The sequence below is a fragment of the Tyto alba genome, unplaced genomic scaffold (genome assembly GCF_018691265.1).
Source record: "Tyto alba isolate M040663 unplaced genomic scaffold, T.alba_DEE_v4.0 Super-Scaffold_2, whole genome shotgun sequence".
NCBI lineage: Eukaryota > Metazoa > Chordata > Aves > Strigiformes > Tytonidae > Tyto > Tyto alba.
Window position 1 is genome coordinate 7,908,642 of NW_024881282.1, and position 15,144 is coordinate 7,923,785.

The window sequence follows — 15,144 nt, forward strand, 5'->3', positions numbered from 1 at the left end:
TATTAACAAAAAAGTCTATGCAAAAAGAAGTGATAACATAGAACAGGAAAATCTCCTGTAGTAAAATTTTTGTTCATACCTGGTTTTAGTCTAGTGTAATGTGATTACCAGATTGTAATAATGTAAAAGATACAAATATTATGTATGTACTGAACATTTTATTCATTGCTGCTGTGGTTTTGTTTCATTGTTAAGCATGGGTTATTTGTTTGGACTTTTCTCCTTCTCCTTCCTTCCTTCTGAACACAGATTCTGGAGATTGTATTTCTATTACTGTTTTCATGGTTTATCAGATCTTGAACTTTAGACAAATTAAATAGTTGTTGGCTTTTATAGGAAGCTTTTGTTTGGTAGATACATGTACCTAGTTATAAAATTCACAAGAGAAATACCTAATTACATTTGAAAGGTGCTTGACTAGAAAAAGAATTATTTGTGTACAGTGTTTTGTGATTGTAGTTAGAAAGCTAATATAAAAAAAAATAGCAGCTGGGAGTAGGGAAGAGTAATAAATGTTCTTATTCTGAGAAATAACACATTTGTTCCTCCAAGATTAGGTCAATATTAATGCTTCAGTTTTGCTCTTACATTTTAGAGGTTTTTTTCATTAAATATAAATTAAGTAAAGCACTAAAGCAGAACTGTTTTCCAGGAAATATCCTATGATCACAAAAAATAAAATGGTATGATTCATGGACGATATCTATCATTTTTGATTAATCAATATTTCCTGTCTAAATAAAAAAAATGCTGACTAGCTGTAGTTAAGGGACACTTTGAAATTCTTCAGAGATTTTAATAATAGAAGTATTTTCATTACTCTGCAATTTATTTACAATATAGTCAGCTTTTGTAGCTTTCTCCGATGTGGTTTTAAGAAATGAGGAAACTAAGAAGGGGATGTTAAGTGAGTTGCCTAGAGGGACAGAAAAAATCCATGTCAGAGTGGAACAAGGTTTCAGAAAACTGCTTAAATCAGTGTCATGTCTTCAGCTGATAGATTTCTTGTCCAGTGCAATCCATTTTGGTGCTCTACATTTTGTAGCTTAATTTATTTTGACACTGAAACTCAGCGTAAGAATAACATTATCATTCTGTGTTGTCTTGCTATTCAGCTGTCTATTGCAAAGGTCCTCTATCATGTTCTTGCCCTAGGTTAATATAGTAAACAAGATGTATTTCAGTATATGTATCAGTGAGTGATTTTTACATAAGTACTATGAATTTCCTGTCTGTTGTTGTATTACAAAGTAAATTGGACTCGTAAGGCAATGAATAATTAATCTTTCTTCCTTTTGTGAGAATAATTTTTAGAAACAGGTCTTCAGTTTCTGACATGACATTATTACCTTGGAAACTATTTAAACATTTGCACCAAGTCCACAAACACACTACATCAAATATCAGTTGTATTATGTAAGTGACTTAGTTATCCATTATTTCAGTGTTTTACATACTGAACTTCTACTCCTTTCAAGTTTACAGGCTTGATTACATGCCATTCAAGACAAAGGGCAGCTAAGTAGGCTATAATTTAGATAGCGTCACCTATGTGCTCAAAAATGTGCTTCAGTAAGCTGATCTTACTATAATACCTGTACAATATCCCTACAAAATTACCTTCCACGTGCATTTAATGAATTTTCTGATTTTATTTTCTTTAGGTCAATGGAACAGAAATTGAATATGAGTTTGAAGAAATTACTTTGGAGAGGGTAAGTATAATTTGTTCTTCTCTTATAAGAAAAAAATGTGATCTGTAATAAAAATAATGAAATTACTTATGAAATTAAAAATGGTTAAGAATAAAATTATTTATATTTTGAATAAAGATGTCTACTCTATTATAAACTATGAAAATGTGAGTGATACAACAGGATAACCCTTTCATGTTTTTAAGAAGCTTCAGATATAGCTACTTGCAGACCAGTATCCAGAATGCTTTTCTTCCTATAACTATATCAGTGCTCAACTAGGCATTTGATTATTGGGAAGAGCTTGTGCGATTTGGTAACTCCCTTTTAACTTGTGAACTGGAATTATGGCATCTTTTCTCTTTTAACCACCTTCATTTCCTTTTATGTGTGCATAATAGAAGACATGTAGTTTTACACTATAAAACAAAAATTGCATAAGTGGTTTTAATGTTCAAGTGACTATATAAAAGCTATAGAACATATCTATGTGTAAAGGATATGTTTATGCAAGTCTGAATTATGTGAGCTATAATCAGGGCTGGCAGTGAAGGCTTTGCTGATGGTGTGGTTTAAAAGTAGCATTAAAAAAAGGAGAGAGATTTAAAATTTGCACTGCATCATATCTTCCTGGATTTGGTGTTTTTTCCTTGCCTTTTGGTAATGTAACTGTTTTCTTTAGACTGTGGACTTTCTTTGCCACAGGATCAAGACCAGATTGACCACATATTGTATAAGAAAAAAAACTCTAAGCTTTGTCATGTGTCATAGTGCTTACAAAGATTTCTAATGCATGCAAGATTGTCACTGTTGAATTCCTTCAATATTCTACCAACCTCTTTATAATGTGAAGTTTTGTCATCTTGAAGCAAACACAGTTCGGCTTCTTTCTGCATAAAATGATTGAATGCAAGGCCGGATTTACCAAGATGTGACTGATGTCATATGAACAAATGCCTGTAAGGTAGCAAACTAACATTAAATTAGATACTTAGATTATACAATTCATTGCACTTTTTCTACATGTTGTATTTTTAATTGTCCAGGATAATGAATTCCATAAACATTTAACTTAACAGGATACAAGTTTAAGTTCTCATTGATTTGCTCTCTCAGGCAAATTATGAAAGAGCAATGTATCTTTTTACCTTAGCCATCCTCATAACAGATAGCATATAAGGTTATAGGCATTTTTTATCTACTGTCTCTCAACTTACTTGCGCATCACTAGTTATTCATTGGACTAGAGTTTTCAAAGGTCACTGAACAGAACACGTGCCTCCTGGGTGATATTTTGAAAACCATTTTATTTTTAACAGATGTGTAAGTTATCAGTGTACACACTGCAGAACAAATGTGATTTGCATCCCTTATACCTATCTGATGCAGATAATTGTTCATAATATAATATAACATAATATCAGTTAAAGACTGAACAATAGGAAAAAAAGCTACAAATTTTAATGGAGGATATTTCAGTTGTTTTCTAGATGCTGATAAATCTGTAGCTTCTGATTATTACTGCTTGAAATGTTCTGTCACATGTATCAGTGTTTAGTCTCAAAGGCAGGGTACTGTGTCTGCTCGTTTTTGTGTGAGATATAAAACACAAGTGATTGCCTTTAAATAGCTGTCATTTATGTTAGACTAAAAGCATTTTCAGATGAGAGACATTCTCCATGTTGATCACCCATTTTCTTCCACAAAACTGCTTTTAAAAATTAGATGGAAAATCATCTCTCTGTATTTAATGTGAAAGCTGCAAAATGTATTAAGGTTGCTGCTGTTGAGAGATAAAAATGTAGTTTGACCATATCAAACAGTTGGTAATAAACTTTGCATTTTAGTCCAGTTATCCAATCCAAGCTACAGAATCCTGCATCCCCCAAGCCATCGGGTATTTACTTCATGTCCTTTTTTCACATTTTGAAGTAGTCAATATAATTTAAAAGCTTTTACAATATAAAAGATAAATTGGTTGAAGGTGTATTAGGGCTTTTGCACTTTGCACTTTTTTCTCCTTTTTTTTTTTTTTTTTTTTTTTTTTTTTTTTTAAATAACAAAATGAAAAGGAAGGTGGTAAAGGATTGAATATTTCAGAGCATTTTCCAGTCTCTATCGACTTGGGAAGGACACCATTAATTGAATTGTAGGAGGTCACCTTCATCCATAGGTGAACATGAATTTGTGGGATGCATTCCTGAAGAGGCTTAGGTATGATCCTTAAGCCAGGATGAAGAGATGGCTCCATACCTTGGGGTAACAGAGGACCACTGTGTGCATGTTGGCAGAATATATCCCATGTGGAGCTGGGAAGAAGAGCAGCAGGGTCTCAGAAATACCAAAATGAAACCCTGGTAAGGGACTGGGGGGATGGACAGTGCAGAGTTTGCTGAGCATCATCAAGATGCCTGAGACCCAGCTGTCATACCAAGAAATGACTGTAAGGATACAGTGGGCTTGTGTAGAAAGCTTTTTTATTTTTTGCTCTTTGACGTAATATTGTTCAGTCGTTTCTATTTAAAATGTTGTGTCCTAGTTTACAGTTTAACAAGATTTTGGGTTTGAGCTTAAAAGACTTCAGTGAGAGCTCACAAAGATGATAAATTTGAGGCAGATCCACTTTAAAGCTGTGATCAGTGCTGTTCCAGGATTTAAGCAAGTTGTAAGTACATCTCTGCCAGCCCGCTCCTTAGTGGCATGCTCTTATTCTTTTACTCTTCTTCTGTTGTGCCAACCACTTATCAGTCACCATCACCAATCCTTGAGCCCAGAAGAATCACTGTTAAGTAAGTGATCCTCATTCAGAGCTCTCATAACAACCTACTTGAGTAACACAATTACACAGTTAAGAGTAATCAAACAAATTCTCTACCCTTGAAAAAAAAAAAAAAAAAAAAAAAAGAGTTTTAATTTCTTCAACTACCTCCAAGAATGTGTGAGTTTCTCTACTAACTTACAGGCATAAAATGCAGATCCAGATGTAGACTAGAACTTGTTGATTTGTAAAAAAATGACAATGCCCAAATGCACACTTAGACAAAATTAATTAAAATAAGCCATTACCTTGTTCTAGATTTAATATTAAAGATAACATCAAAAGGAAACTCCACATAAAATGACTCTATTCGTGCAGTGATGCTAGTCTCCCATTACCACAGGACTTGAAAAATTTATCCAGTGCTATCAAGAGATTGATTTGCACTTGTAAGTCAATGGTCAGTGTAAGAGATAACTGAATAGATTCTGTGACAAAGCCTAGTTTAACTTCTCTAAGCTAGAGGAAAGTTTTAATTGACTGACTCCTTGGTATAGCGCTGTGCTTAGAGATATATGCTGAAGAGAGGATTCTAATAGATGTTGATGGAATATCAGCCAATATCAATAGTTACCTTCAAGAAGAGTAAAGACAGACAGTGGATCACTTGATGATTCATGTTGGATTCATGCTGAGTTAGACATCTGAGTTAAGATCTCAGTACTTTTTTGCTCATCTAACCTTGACTGTTCTTCAGATGTTACAGAAAAAGAGGGCAGTTATGGTTAGTAAAGCTGTTTTCACAGAATCTTTTGATGCTTCAGCACCTATTTTCATTCTGTATCTGTATAAAAGTAAAATTATTACTTTTTGTGGAACAGACTGCTTAGAAAAAAATTAATTTTATCAACAGTGAAATTAAAGACATCTAGTTCCCAGTGCATTTGCATCATGAAATTGACTGACCTTGGTGTATCAACAGGTCGAGCTCAGACTGAAAATCTTCCCAAAGTTGAGACGTGAATGAAGTGTCTCTACTTCTTTTTCTTTCATAGTCCTGTGGATTCTCTGTCCTATGTTAACAATTCAGGTCACACTGCAGAATGTCTCTGTTTTTAATGAACCACATTGTTTTACAAAGTCTTTAAGAACTTACTGTTTTGTTTCCTCCTGGCTTTTCCAGATTTGGTTGCAATTGGCTATTGGGCTTACTCAAGTTGAAGGAGAGACATATATGGATATTCACTTAACATAATTATACCCTTAGAAAATAAAGTTAAAGATATTCCAAAAGAGTAAATTCCTAATAGTGATTTATCTGGGAGTATTCTGTGATTACTCTGATAAGTTTTATCCTGTACCCACTACATACTCTGTTCAATGGAGAGACTGAAAATCTACTCCCTCTTCTTTCCTTTGACTTGACATTTCAGTGACATCAAGTGCTATGAGATTTAATTTTTCTAGTTCAAAATTATTGTTCTCTAAAAGATTGGCTTTCCACATTTCCACTAAATTCAAGGATCTATTCATATATGAACTATAAAGGCTAAAACTGTAATCCTAAGTAAACTTAAAGGTTAACATTTAAAAATCCTGAGGAAACAGCGGAAAAAAAAATCCTCATACATTTTGGTAGAGTAAGGAATTTATTTCAGGCCTGGGATTTTATTTATTGTGGTACCTTGTAATCATAACAAATAATTACTACTGTACTATTACCGTGTAGTACTGTACTGCTGTTTTTATCAGTAATTCCCTTTGTGCAAATGCAGAAGTTTGCAAAAATATAAAGAGGTGTATTCCACTGAACACTGAAGAGCAGTGGGAATTCAGTTGTATTCAGTGACACAAGGATTTTAATTTGACTCTGTCTTATAAATTGATCAATCAATCTATCTATCTTGTTTTGACAGAGATCATAGAATCATAGAATAGTTTGGGTTGGAAGGGACCTTTAGAGGTCATCTAGCCAAACCCCCCTGCAATGATCAGGGACATCTTCAATTAGATCAGGTTGCTCAGAGCCCTGTCCAGCCTGACGTTGAATGTTTCCAAGGATAGAGCATCTACCACCTCTCTGGTCAACCCAATTCCAGGGTTTCACCACCCTCATCATAAAAAATTTCTTCCTTCTATCTAGTCTAAATCTACCTTTGTTTAGTTTAAAACCATTACCCCTTGTCCTATCTCAGCAGACCCTACAAAGAGGTTTGTCCCCATCTTTCTTATAAGCCCCTTTTAAGCACTGGAAGGCAGCTCTAAGGTCTTCCTGGAGCCTTCCTTTCTCCAGGATGAACACCCTCAAGTCTCTCAGCCTGTCCTCACAGAGAAGTGCTCCAGTCCCCTGATCATCTTCGTGGCCTCCTCTGGACCCACTCAAGCAGGTCTGCGTCCTTCTGATGTTGGGGAAAGCTGGACACAACACTGCAGGGGGGTCTCACCAGAACAGAGCAGAGGGGGAGAATCCCCTCCCTCGACCTGCTGCCCACACTTCTCTTGATACAGCCCAGAACATGGTTGGCTTTCTGGCCTGTGAGTGCACAATGCTGGCTCATGTCCAGCTCCTTATCCACCAAGATGACTGCTTGTATGTCTCCAAAATAAGCTTTTCACTATTAATCAGTAGCATACCTGTTTTCTGCCTTTTTTCAAAGTTTTTAGACACCAGCTTTTCATGCATCAGTATGCTTAGACCTCTCAGGAATGAAACTGTAGGACATTGCAGTGCCAGGAATGTCCTCCTTCATGTGCTCCAGAAATAACAGAGTGGAAGCAAGTGGTCAAGAAATGGCCGCTAAGAAAAGGTATTTTCAAATTTTAAGAGCTTATGCCATAGACTTTTGAGAACCCAGAGTGCACAAATCAATAGCCTTAGTGGAATGTTCTGACATATTCCAACAGGAGAAAGTAAATCTTTTAAAGTGTGTGTCCCTCAGGTACCTGTTGAGCTCTTCCAAATGCAGTGCTGCTCTCTGAGTGTTTATTTCTGCAGAACTGCAGATGTTTTCTTCAGTGTTGAAAGCTTTATGACTGGGTGCCCTTATTACGTTCCTTCTCTGCTAGGCTGTGCCTGCTTCCTAAGTGAGAGTAAGTGGTAGTTACTCTTGCAGCCTCAGACTGAAAAAAAATGTAATTCAAAGGCAGAATCCTTCTTATTGACTAGTTTATAACAGGTTTATAGTAGTGACCTGTGGGTGTTTATTGCAATAAAGCTCACCCACAGGAATGTTTTCCTGGAAGGGACCAGCATAGACTGTCTACAAGAAGAGGCAGAAGTATGTATGTATGGAGCTGAGTTATCAACAAACAGAAAATATGAATCCCATTTTTTTTTATTATTGTGCAGACAATTTGAAAAACTGATCTCTTGGGTATCCCTGTAGAGTCTTTGCAGTGTATTTCTCTGTGTATGTATAACACAATGTTCTGTGAAATGAAAAAAGAAATTAAGGAAGATCCTTGAAAATACAGGTGTAGTGCATTCAATCACTGTGCAGGAAATTCTCTTATGTTTTCTAATTCCAATCATGTTTTAGTTTAGAGTTGACGTCTGTAGTTGTGTTAGTGCCTGTTTACCTTCAGAGAGGTTTGTAAAGATTAGAAAGGGCAGACTCACTGGACTTTTGATGCGATGCTTAAGCAAGGTTTGCGTTCTCCTTTCATCTCTTGTGCCTTACCAGATTTTGCTTTGACCTTAGGCTGTGCAGGAATGAGCTGATGAAAGAAGCTGAAGGAGCCTGGTGTGCAGTCCTGCTAATGTGACACTGAAATACCAGGTCAACATTTTCCAAAACAACTGCAGAATTTGGTTGCTTTAGTTCAATGACCTAAATTAAGATTCCTTGGAATAGTCTGATTTTTTTGTAACATTACTCACCCAAACCATGTGACTTTGTCACCTCAGAGCAGCCCTAGTTTGGCACCCAAAATATAGCTAGACACTGGAAAACTTTGTTCTTTGTTCTTATTCGGTCACAGAGTCATTACACTGAAACTATTATTGGCTGTAGCTGTTCATGTCTTCGGGGGGCCTGTTCCACTGGTGCTTGGTAGAGGTACAGAAGGTGCCAGTCTGGAGTATGTGTGGAAAGGCAGAAAAGCCTGGAGAGGGAGGACTGTACCTTTTGAGGGGTGGAAGCTCCTGCCTGGTGGTGTTGTCATTCTCCACATTCAGTGGCTAGGACTGGAAATTGAATAAACCCACGCAGTTGTCTTACTGAAATCTGTTGGTTAGAGAAGTGAAGGACTGGCTGCTAATATTATAACTCCCTCTTAGAGTTGTGAACAGAATATTTTTATTTATTGTCATTGCTGTTAACAATTGCATTGCTACAGATTGGGAGTGTGGTGGAGTAGAACGGGTGAGCTGCCCACAGTTGTCCTGAAAGCAGTGATAGTACTTGGAGGACTAGTCTGTTTAATGTCCTCTACAGAAAGGGATGATCTGGACTGCTTCACAATACGCATTGCCGGAATAGTTTGAGTTATCCAGCGCAAGTGCTAAAAAAGCATGTGGCTTCCCACTGAGCCTCTGCTTATAAGGAAGACTTGCCCTATGCATTTCATCATTGCTACAGCTGGCAGAGGGTACCTCCTGTCCCAGCTGTGGAGCTGCAGCACTTCTCATCCCAACAAGCACAACAGGAAAGCTGCAAAGCCACAAAAGGGGAGACCAAAGAAGGGAAAAGGCTATAAATGACTGGGGGAAAAAAATTAACTACTACACTGTGATTAGGAAAAGAAGCTGAAATAATACTATATATTTAGCTCACTCTGAGTGCCTATCAAAGAAAATCATATTTTCATATTGTTATCTTAGAATCTTGCTGTTAAATATAAGTGTCTGAGAAGCATTGCATGGGTACTAGCTCAGTTAAATTAGAATAGTGGGTTTCCTTGGATTTATTACTGCAAAGCCATTCAAACTCCTCTAATGGCATTATGTCAGTGAAGGATGTCCCCTTCTATACATGTGCGCTAGCTTTATATTTCAGATAGAAAAAAAATGCATAGTTTGGGTGTACACTCAATGATTCAAGTTTTCCAAGGCAAAGAATAATTTTATTATTATGAATTATGCTTTTATTCATTTGTATATTTATTTTTGAATGTCAATGTATTCACTGGTTTCAGTAATTCATATAGTGGTTTCTGGGTATTTCTTTAGCTGAGGGGTTCACAATTTATTTCAATGAGTCCTCAGGTCCAGGAATGATTATGAGAATTTTCTTGTTGTGTGAGAAATTTAAAATAACTGAATATTCTGTTATGAAAGCTCACTGTGGTATTTTAGTGTTTTCAAAATAATTTTAATATTTGAAGAATGCTCAAGAAGAAGAAGAAAATTGGAGATTTTTTAATTTTTTTTTTTTAATTTATTAAGAGTCACTCAACACACTGAACCATTTTGTTCCCAAAGGAGTAAAAGAAATTGAATTCTCCAATATATTGTATTGCAAGCTTGAAGTTACTTACACTCTCCGCATTAAAAACTCACAGGGAATTTGTTCAGGGAAAGCATGTCAGTAGAAAATACAGATACTAGAAAGAAGGCATTAACACAATACTAGAAAGTATTCTGAAAGTGATAGTCAAAAATTAAAAATCAACTGCAGAAAAAAAAATCCCCAGTAGTGGTAAAGTTGTATATTCCATATCAAAAATGAAAAAAAGTTGAAAAGTTAAGCAGCATTTATTTAAGAGTTCAAAACTCACCAATGTGAGTACAAGAAAAATAATTATTCATATTCATCTCTACTTGAAAGTTATCCCTTTAACTTTGCTAAGATCACTAAGACCTTGAGTTAACTATTCTGTGAAAAGTTCTTTCATGCAAGTCATAGCTGCCAAGAGGCAGTGTTCTGTTGCTGTTTCTTTTAAATTATTTTTATATTGCTATCTTATTTTTCAGGTAATATCACTAATTTGTTGCCTTTCTCTTGTTTCCTAACTCGCTTGCTCTCACCACATAGTTTGTACTGAGTAATTCTGCTGCCTTTTTGTATTACTTATGGCTCTACATGAAAATTGCCTTTGCTTTAGATGTAGCTCTTTAAGATGTGGCCTTTCGGCTTATTTCCTCTATTATCTTTAGCTGACAAAGTCCAAGCTTTATCTCACTCCTGTTTGATATTTGAAAAGTGAGCACCTAACGCAGACTGGTTGGGAAGCTGACTTGGCAATGAGAGCAGAGCAGAAATCCCAGAGGTGTCTTGTGCCATCCCAGGGTGACAATGTGATATGGGCAGAGTGAAACTCCCTCTGCAGGTACAAATCACAGTGGCTTGCGGGAACTTTTACACAGTTAAACTTGCAGAATAATGCAGTTTCTGAAAGGAGTGCTTAAGTGTGCAATAGATAATGTTTTGCACAGTGAAACAGGGCAGCTTTTGGAGCTGCGTCCTAATACTCTAGGCTGATGTAGGAAAGCAAACCTTTTCCCTCCAGCTTAGCATTTCTGCTGTTACTAGGCAATAATTTTGTCTGGAAATAATTTTGCATGAATAAATCCTTTATTGATTTGAGGGCTTAACAGAGATTTAGGGGTGTTCTGAGTGCTTGGATAGAGTACCAATTTTCAGGAAGTGCAAACAAATGGGTATGCCACTCCACACAGTTTGGATTTTTGTAACTGGCATAAAACCCTACCAGTAGAAATCAATCTAAGTGTATCACCCAAGCAAACCTGAAGTGTCCCACCCTGCGATACTTAAAATCAATCAGCACTTGTAACTAATGAGCAGAGCTGCAAGTGTGACTTCCAAATAAACATACCAGTTCTGAATAAAAGTTTCTGGAGCACTAATAGGAGGGTATATATATACTAAAAAGGCGTAGTATGTGTATCTGGAATGCTGTCTTTTCCAAGAAAGTATGTAGGAATCTTCTTTCAGAAAGATTGAGAAAGCAGCAGAGGAAAAAATATGGCAAATGAAAGAGCTACAAAGAAGTGATTTGACTCAGTTTTCACTTAGTTCTGCAATTGGCATTGGTAAATAATATGTAGATTTTAAATGATTTGTACATTTAAATAAATGAGAATGATGCACCTCAATTTACTGGTAGAAAATGAATCATTCTGAAGATAATAGTAATCATCTTGAAGCAAAGATGGTCATTTTCAAGGCTGGACTTTTAAAAAGGCATTTCTGATGTACTGGATTTGTCTCTTCAGAAAGAGCAATGTTTTGCATTGCAGAAAACTGTATTTCATTTTTGTTACTGATTTAAAAGCAATTGTAATGCATAAATTAGGGCCACTCAACCTTGAGGAATCAGTATGCCACTTTGGTAGGGAATGACATTGCAAAGATGAAGATAAATAAAGGGGGGAAAAATGAGGAAATAATCTGCCAGTTTACCCAGACTGAATTCCACAACTGTCATTGCTATGCATTGTAACATAGTAATACAGTATCACAATAAAAATTTCCAATTTGCTTTTTGGATGCAGCACTGCAGTTATTTACTCTTCTTATGCAGTTATATTTGAAGCAGTCAGATGATCATTTGTCTTCCACTTACAACTACCATTCAGCTTCTCTCTGACTCTATAAAGGGAAGAAAAGCTCTTTCTTGTCAAAAAACAATCAAGAATTATCTGGTATACATTTTTACAACATAGTTTTGCAGGAACAATGGCCCACTTTGCAGTATTTAGAGATTCTTTTGTATTACATGATGTAGACCATTTCTTCTTGAATTTGTCCCTATGTTTAAAACCACAACTAGATGTCAAATGGGTAAGGTAACATCAAGTATGCTGAAGCTGTAAGTAAAAGCAATTGTATGCTGCTCATGCATGTTTTATATTGCGAGATACTGTTTTACCCTAAGAATGTGACCTACCTGGTGAGTCTCAAGCTTGTCTTGAAAGTCATCTTATGCAGCTTAATGTGATATATGAATTCTGACTGAATTCTATGAATAATTTTTTTTTTGAGTGGTTTTTAATTTTGCAGAGTTTAACATTGCACTTGGAGCACAATACACATTTCCCACACCTCACCTGCAAAACAGAAGAGAGGTCCTGGTAACATATTTTCACTGTGAAAGTTTAATACATATATTGCCATTAAAAGGAATTAAACTATAGAGAAAAAAAAAAAAAAAACCCAAACCAAAACAACACACTGAAAAAAAATGAGCTTGTAAATTTAATCCTTACCAATCTTAAATAATGTTTTAAAGTGAAAATATTTCACTTAACTGTGATGATGATGAAAATGTAACTAGTGTTTTTATCATATTTCATGATGGGGAAACGAAGCACAGAAAAGCAGGCCATCTGTAAAAGTAGCATGAAAATACACATATCCTAATCAGTAGTCTAGTAACCTACTTTTTGAAGTTCACTTTGAAGAGTACACATTGAAAAGTACCTATTCCATTGATATCAGGCATCTTAATAGTAGTGCAAAACTTAGAGAAGTTTAGGAAAAATCGGAAAGAAGATAGCAATTTTATATTCTTAAAATGTCCCTTTGATTTTTAAAAATGCTAAAAATATGCACTAACTACTTGTCCTTCCAATATTTATTTAGGAATGAGAAATGTAATACGAATAATTAGTTTATACAGAACATTGGGAAATGTAGTTATAAAATACATACTTGACAAATAAATATTTTTACTATATTTCTAAAGCAGAAATAGGGCTTCATTACACAATGAGGTACTTACACATGTTTGTGTCAATAAATAAATAAGATTATTAAAACACTGAGTATTTAAATCAAAATTGGATTTTTAAGCAAGGAGAGATGCTATACCTATGCATCTTACATTATAATGAGTATATTTAGAGATTTCATATTAAGCTTTCTTATGGGAAATCTAGAGATCTGTTATAATTTAAATGGGGGGAATGCCTTTCTGAGAGGAAACTTAAAATAGGTATATGACATTTCTAGGTGTATTCATTGTAATGTGGCTGAGGGAGAAATGAGTGAATCAAGTATGTTTGTGTGTGTGCAGGCCTACAGCAAAAAGAAACTGTAACTGCTTTGAGCTATAAATTTTGAGCTAAAGTAACAAAAGCAATAAAAACTCAATGTCTACCCTGATTTTCCACCTCCAAACAATGCCATCACTCATCTCTCCCAGTAGCAGAGCAATATCTATCAAAACAGGCTGAGGAAAACCATGATCTTCCTGAAACTTCAGTGCTAGTTTAACTAGGTGGAAGGAAAACAGATAAATGAAAATGTAGTGAGGACTTAGACTCTAATGCAACTCTATATGAATAAAGCCCCAAACCTTTTTTGATTACAAGAATGAGCTAGGGCCTTGATTTTCCAACCTGATTTCTAAAGGAGTTAGTTGAACAGTGTCTATATCTGTCATGCTGAGTTTCCAAAAGATCTTTGAGTACTGAAGAAATTTCAATGTCTTGAAAGAGCTAATGTTGTGGCAGCACTTAAAAAGAGCGAATGGGATGGTGTGAGTCATCATGGTATCTGTGTAGGTCAGAATATAAGGAGTGCCAGACTCCTGCGTAATACAGAGTTAGGTATTATAAACTGGCCAAATCTGGAGTCATATGTCAAAAAAGAGAATACAGCCTGTGTATGAAATCAAAGACTCCTGCCTGGAAAGAAATGAATCTGCAAAAAGTCCTGGACCCCCTTAGCTGGTCATCAGACAAGCACAAATTTTCAGTCTGGTGGTGTAGCCAAAGGTCTAGTGAAGCCCTTAGGAGCATAAGTGAGGACTATAGAGTAGAACAGGCTTTGGCATGTGGAATACAACAGGATTTGGGACCTGATGTGTAAAACTTTTGGAATATCTTGCTTAATTCTACTTCAGAAAGATACTGATATCTGAAGAGTCTTTAGGAGAGGCCTTGAGGGTTATTGTGACTCTGGAAAACGCACTCTTTGCGAGAGACACAGGAAGCTTCATGAGTTTAGCTTCTTGCGGGGGAGGAAATGAAGGTGTGACTTGGTCAGAGGAAACATGCACTTAAATGAGAAATAACCTTTAAGAAAGTGTTCTTCATCCTACCTGGAAGGAAATAACATGAGCTGATGGTTTGATGTTGAATTTAGACAGGATGAGACTGGACATACATACATTAATTAGGTTAGCAATGAAAAATGAGGACTGGATGAAAGTTTTCTGAAAGGCAAAAGGGTGTTAGGCAGCAAGAAAGACGGTAGCTGATCAGGGGAAAAAAAAAAAATGCATAATGTAAGTACTAAGAAGAAGAGAATATTAATGAATTCAAAAAAGGTTGTCAAACACTAACCAATCTGATAAAGGGCAAAAATGGACATTTTGGGAAGGACAGGGGACACAGCAGGATGTTGGTGGTTAAGATCAGGTTCAGCTACATTAGTGTATACATGTGACACATGGCTGTGTATGGAGCATATTTTTGAGAGGTCAGCAAGGCAAACCAAATGCTCACAAACAACACAGCATCCTTTACTCCATCCTTCATTTTGCTTTATGAAAAGTAAAAGAGATTAATTAAGAAGGCATTAAAGCTACAGGGTTTGTTTGAAAAAAAAGTTCTCAGGGAATGCAAGGAAATAGACGTGTGCTCAATTTCTGTAAGAAGGGGGAAAACTGCAAGACCTATACTGTCTTTTGTCTCCTTTTTGCAGTCATTGCTCTGCATAGGGAAGAGACATTGTGGAATGAAGTGATATTTTTCTCCAGAGATGATTTAAGTAGGTCCCACAG

The 15,144-nt window shown here is 35.9% G+C and overlaps 1 protein-coding gene across 21 annotated transcripts in view; it reads left to right on the forward strand.

Moving 5' to 3' along the window:
* DLG2 (discs large MAGUK scaffold protein 2) overlaps positions 1 to 15,144 on the forward strand; it is a 1,033,591-nt gene that overhangs the window by 633,142 nt on the left and 385,305 nt on the right. For all 21 annotated transcript variants that reach the window (XM_042793331.1, XM_042793310.1, XM_042793308.1 and 18 more), the window contains one exon: positions 1,665 to 1,715. In XM_042793331.1, the coding sequence (XP_042649265.1) occupies positions 1,665 to 1,715 (51 nt within the window). The remainder of the gene's footprint in view (positions 1 to 1,664; positions 1,716 to 15,144) is intronic.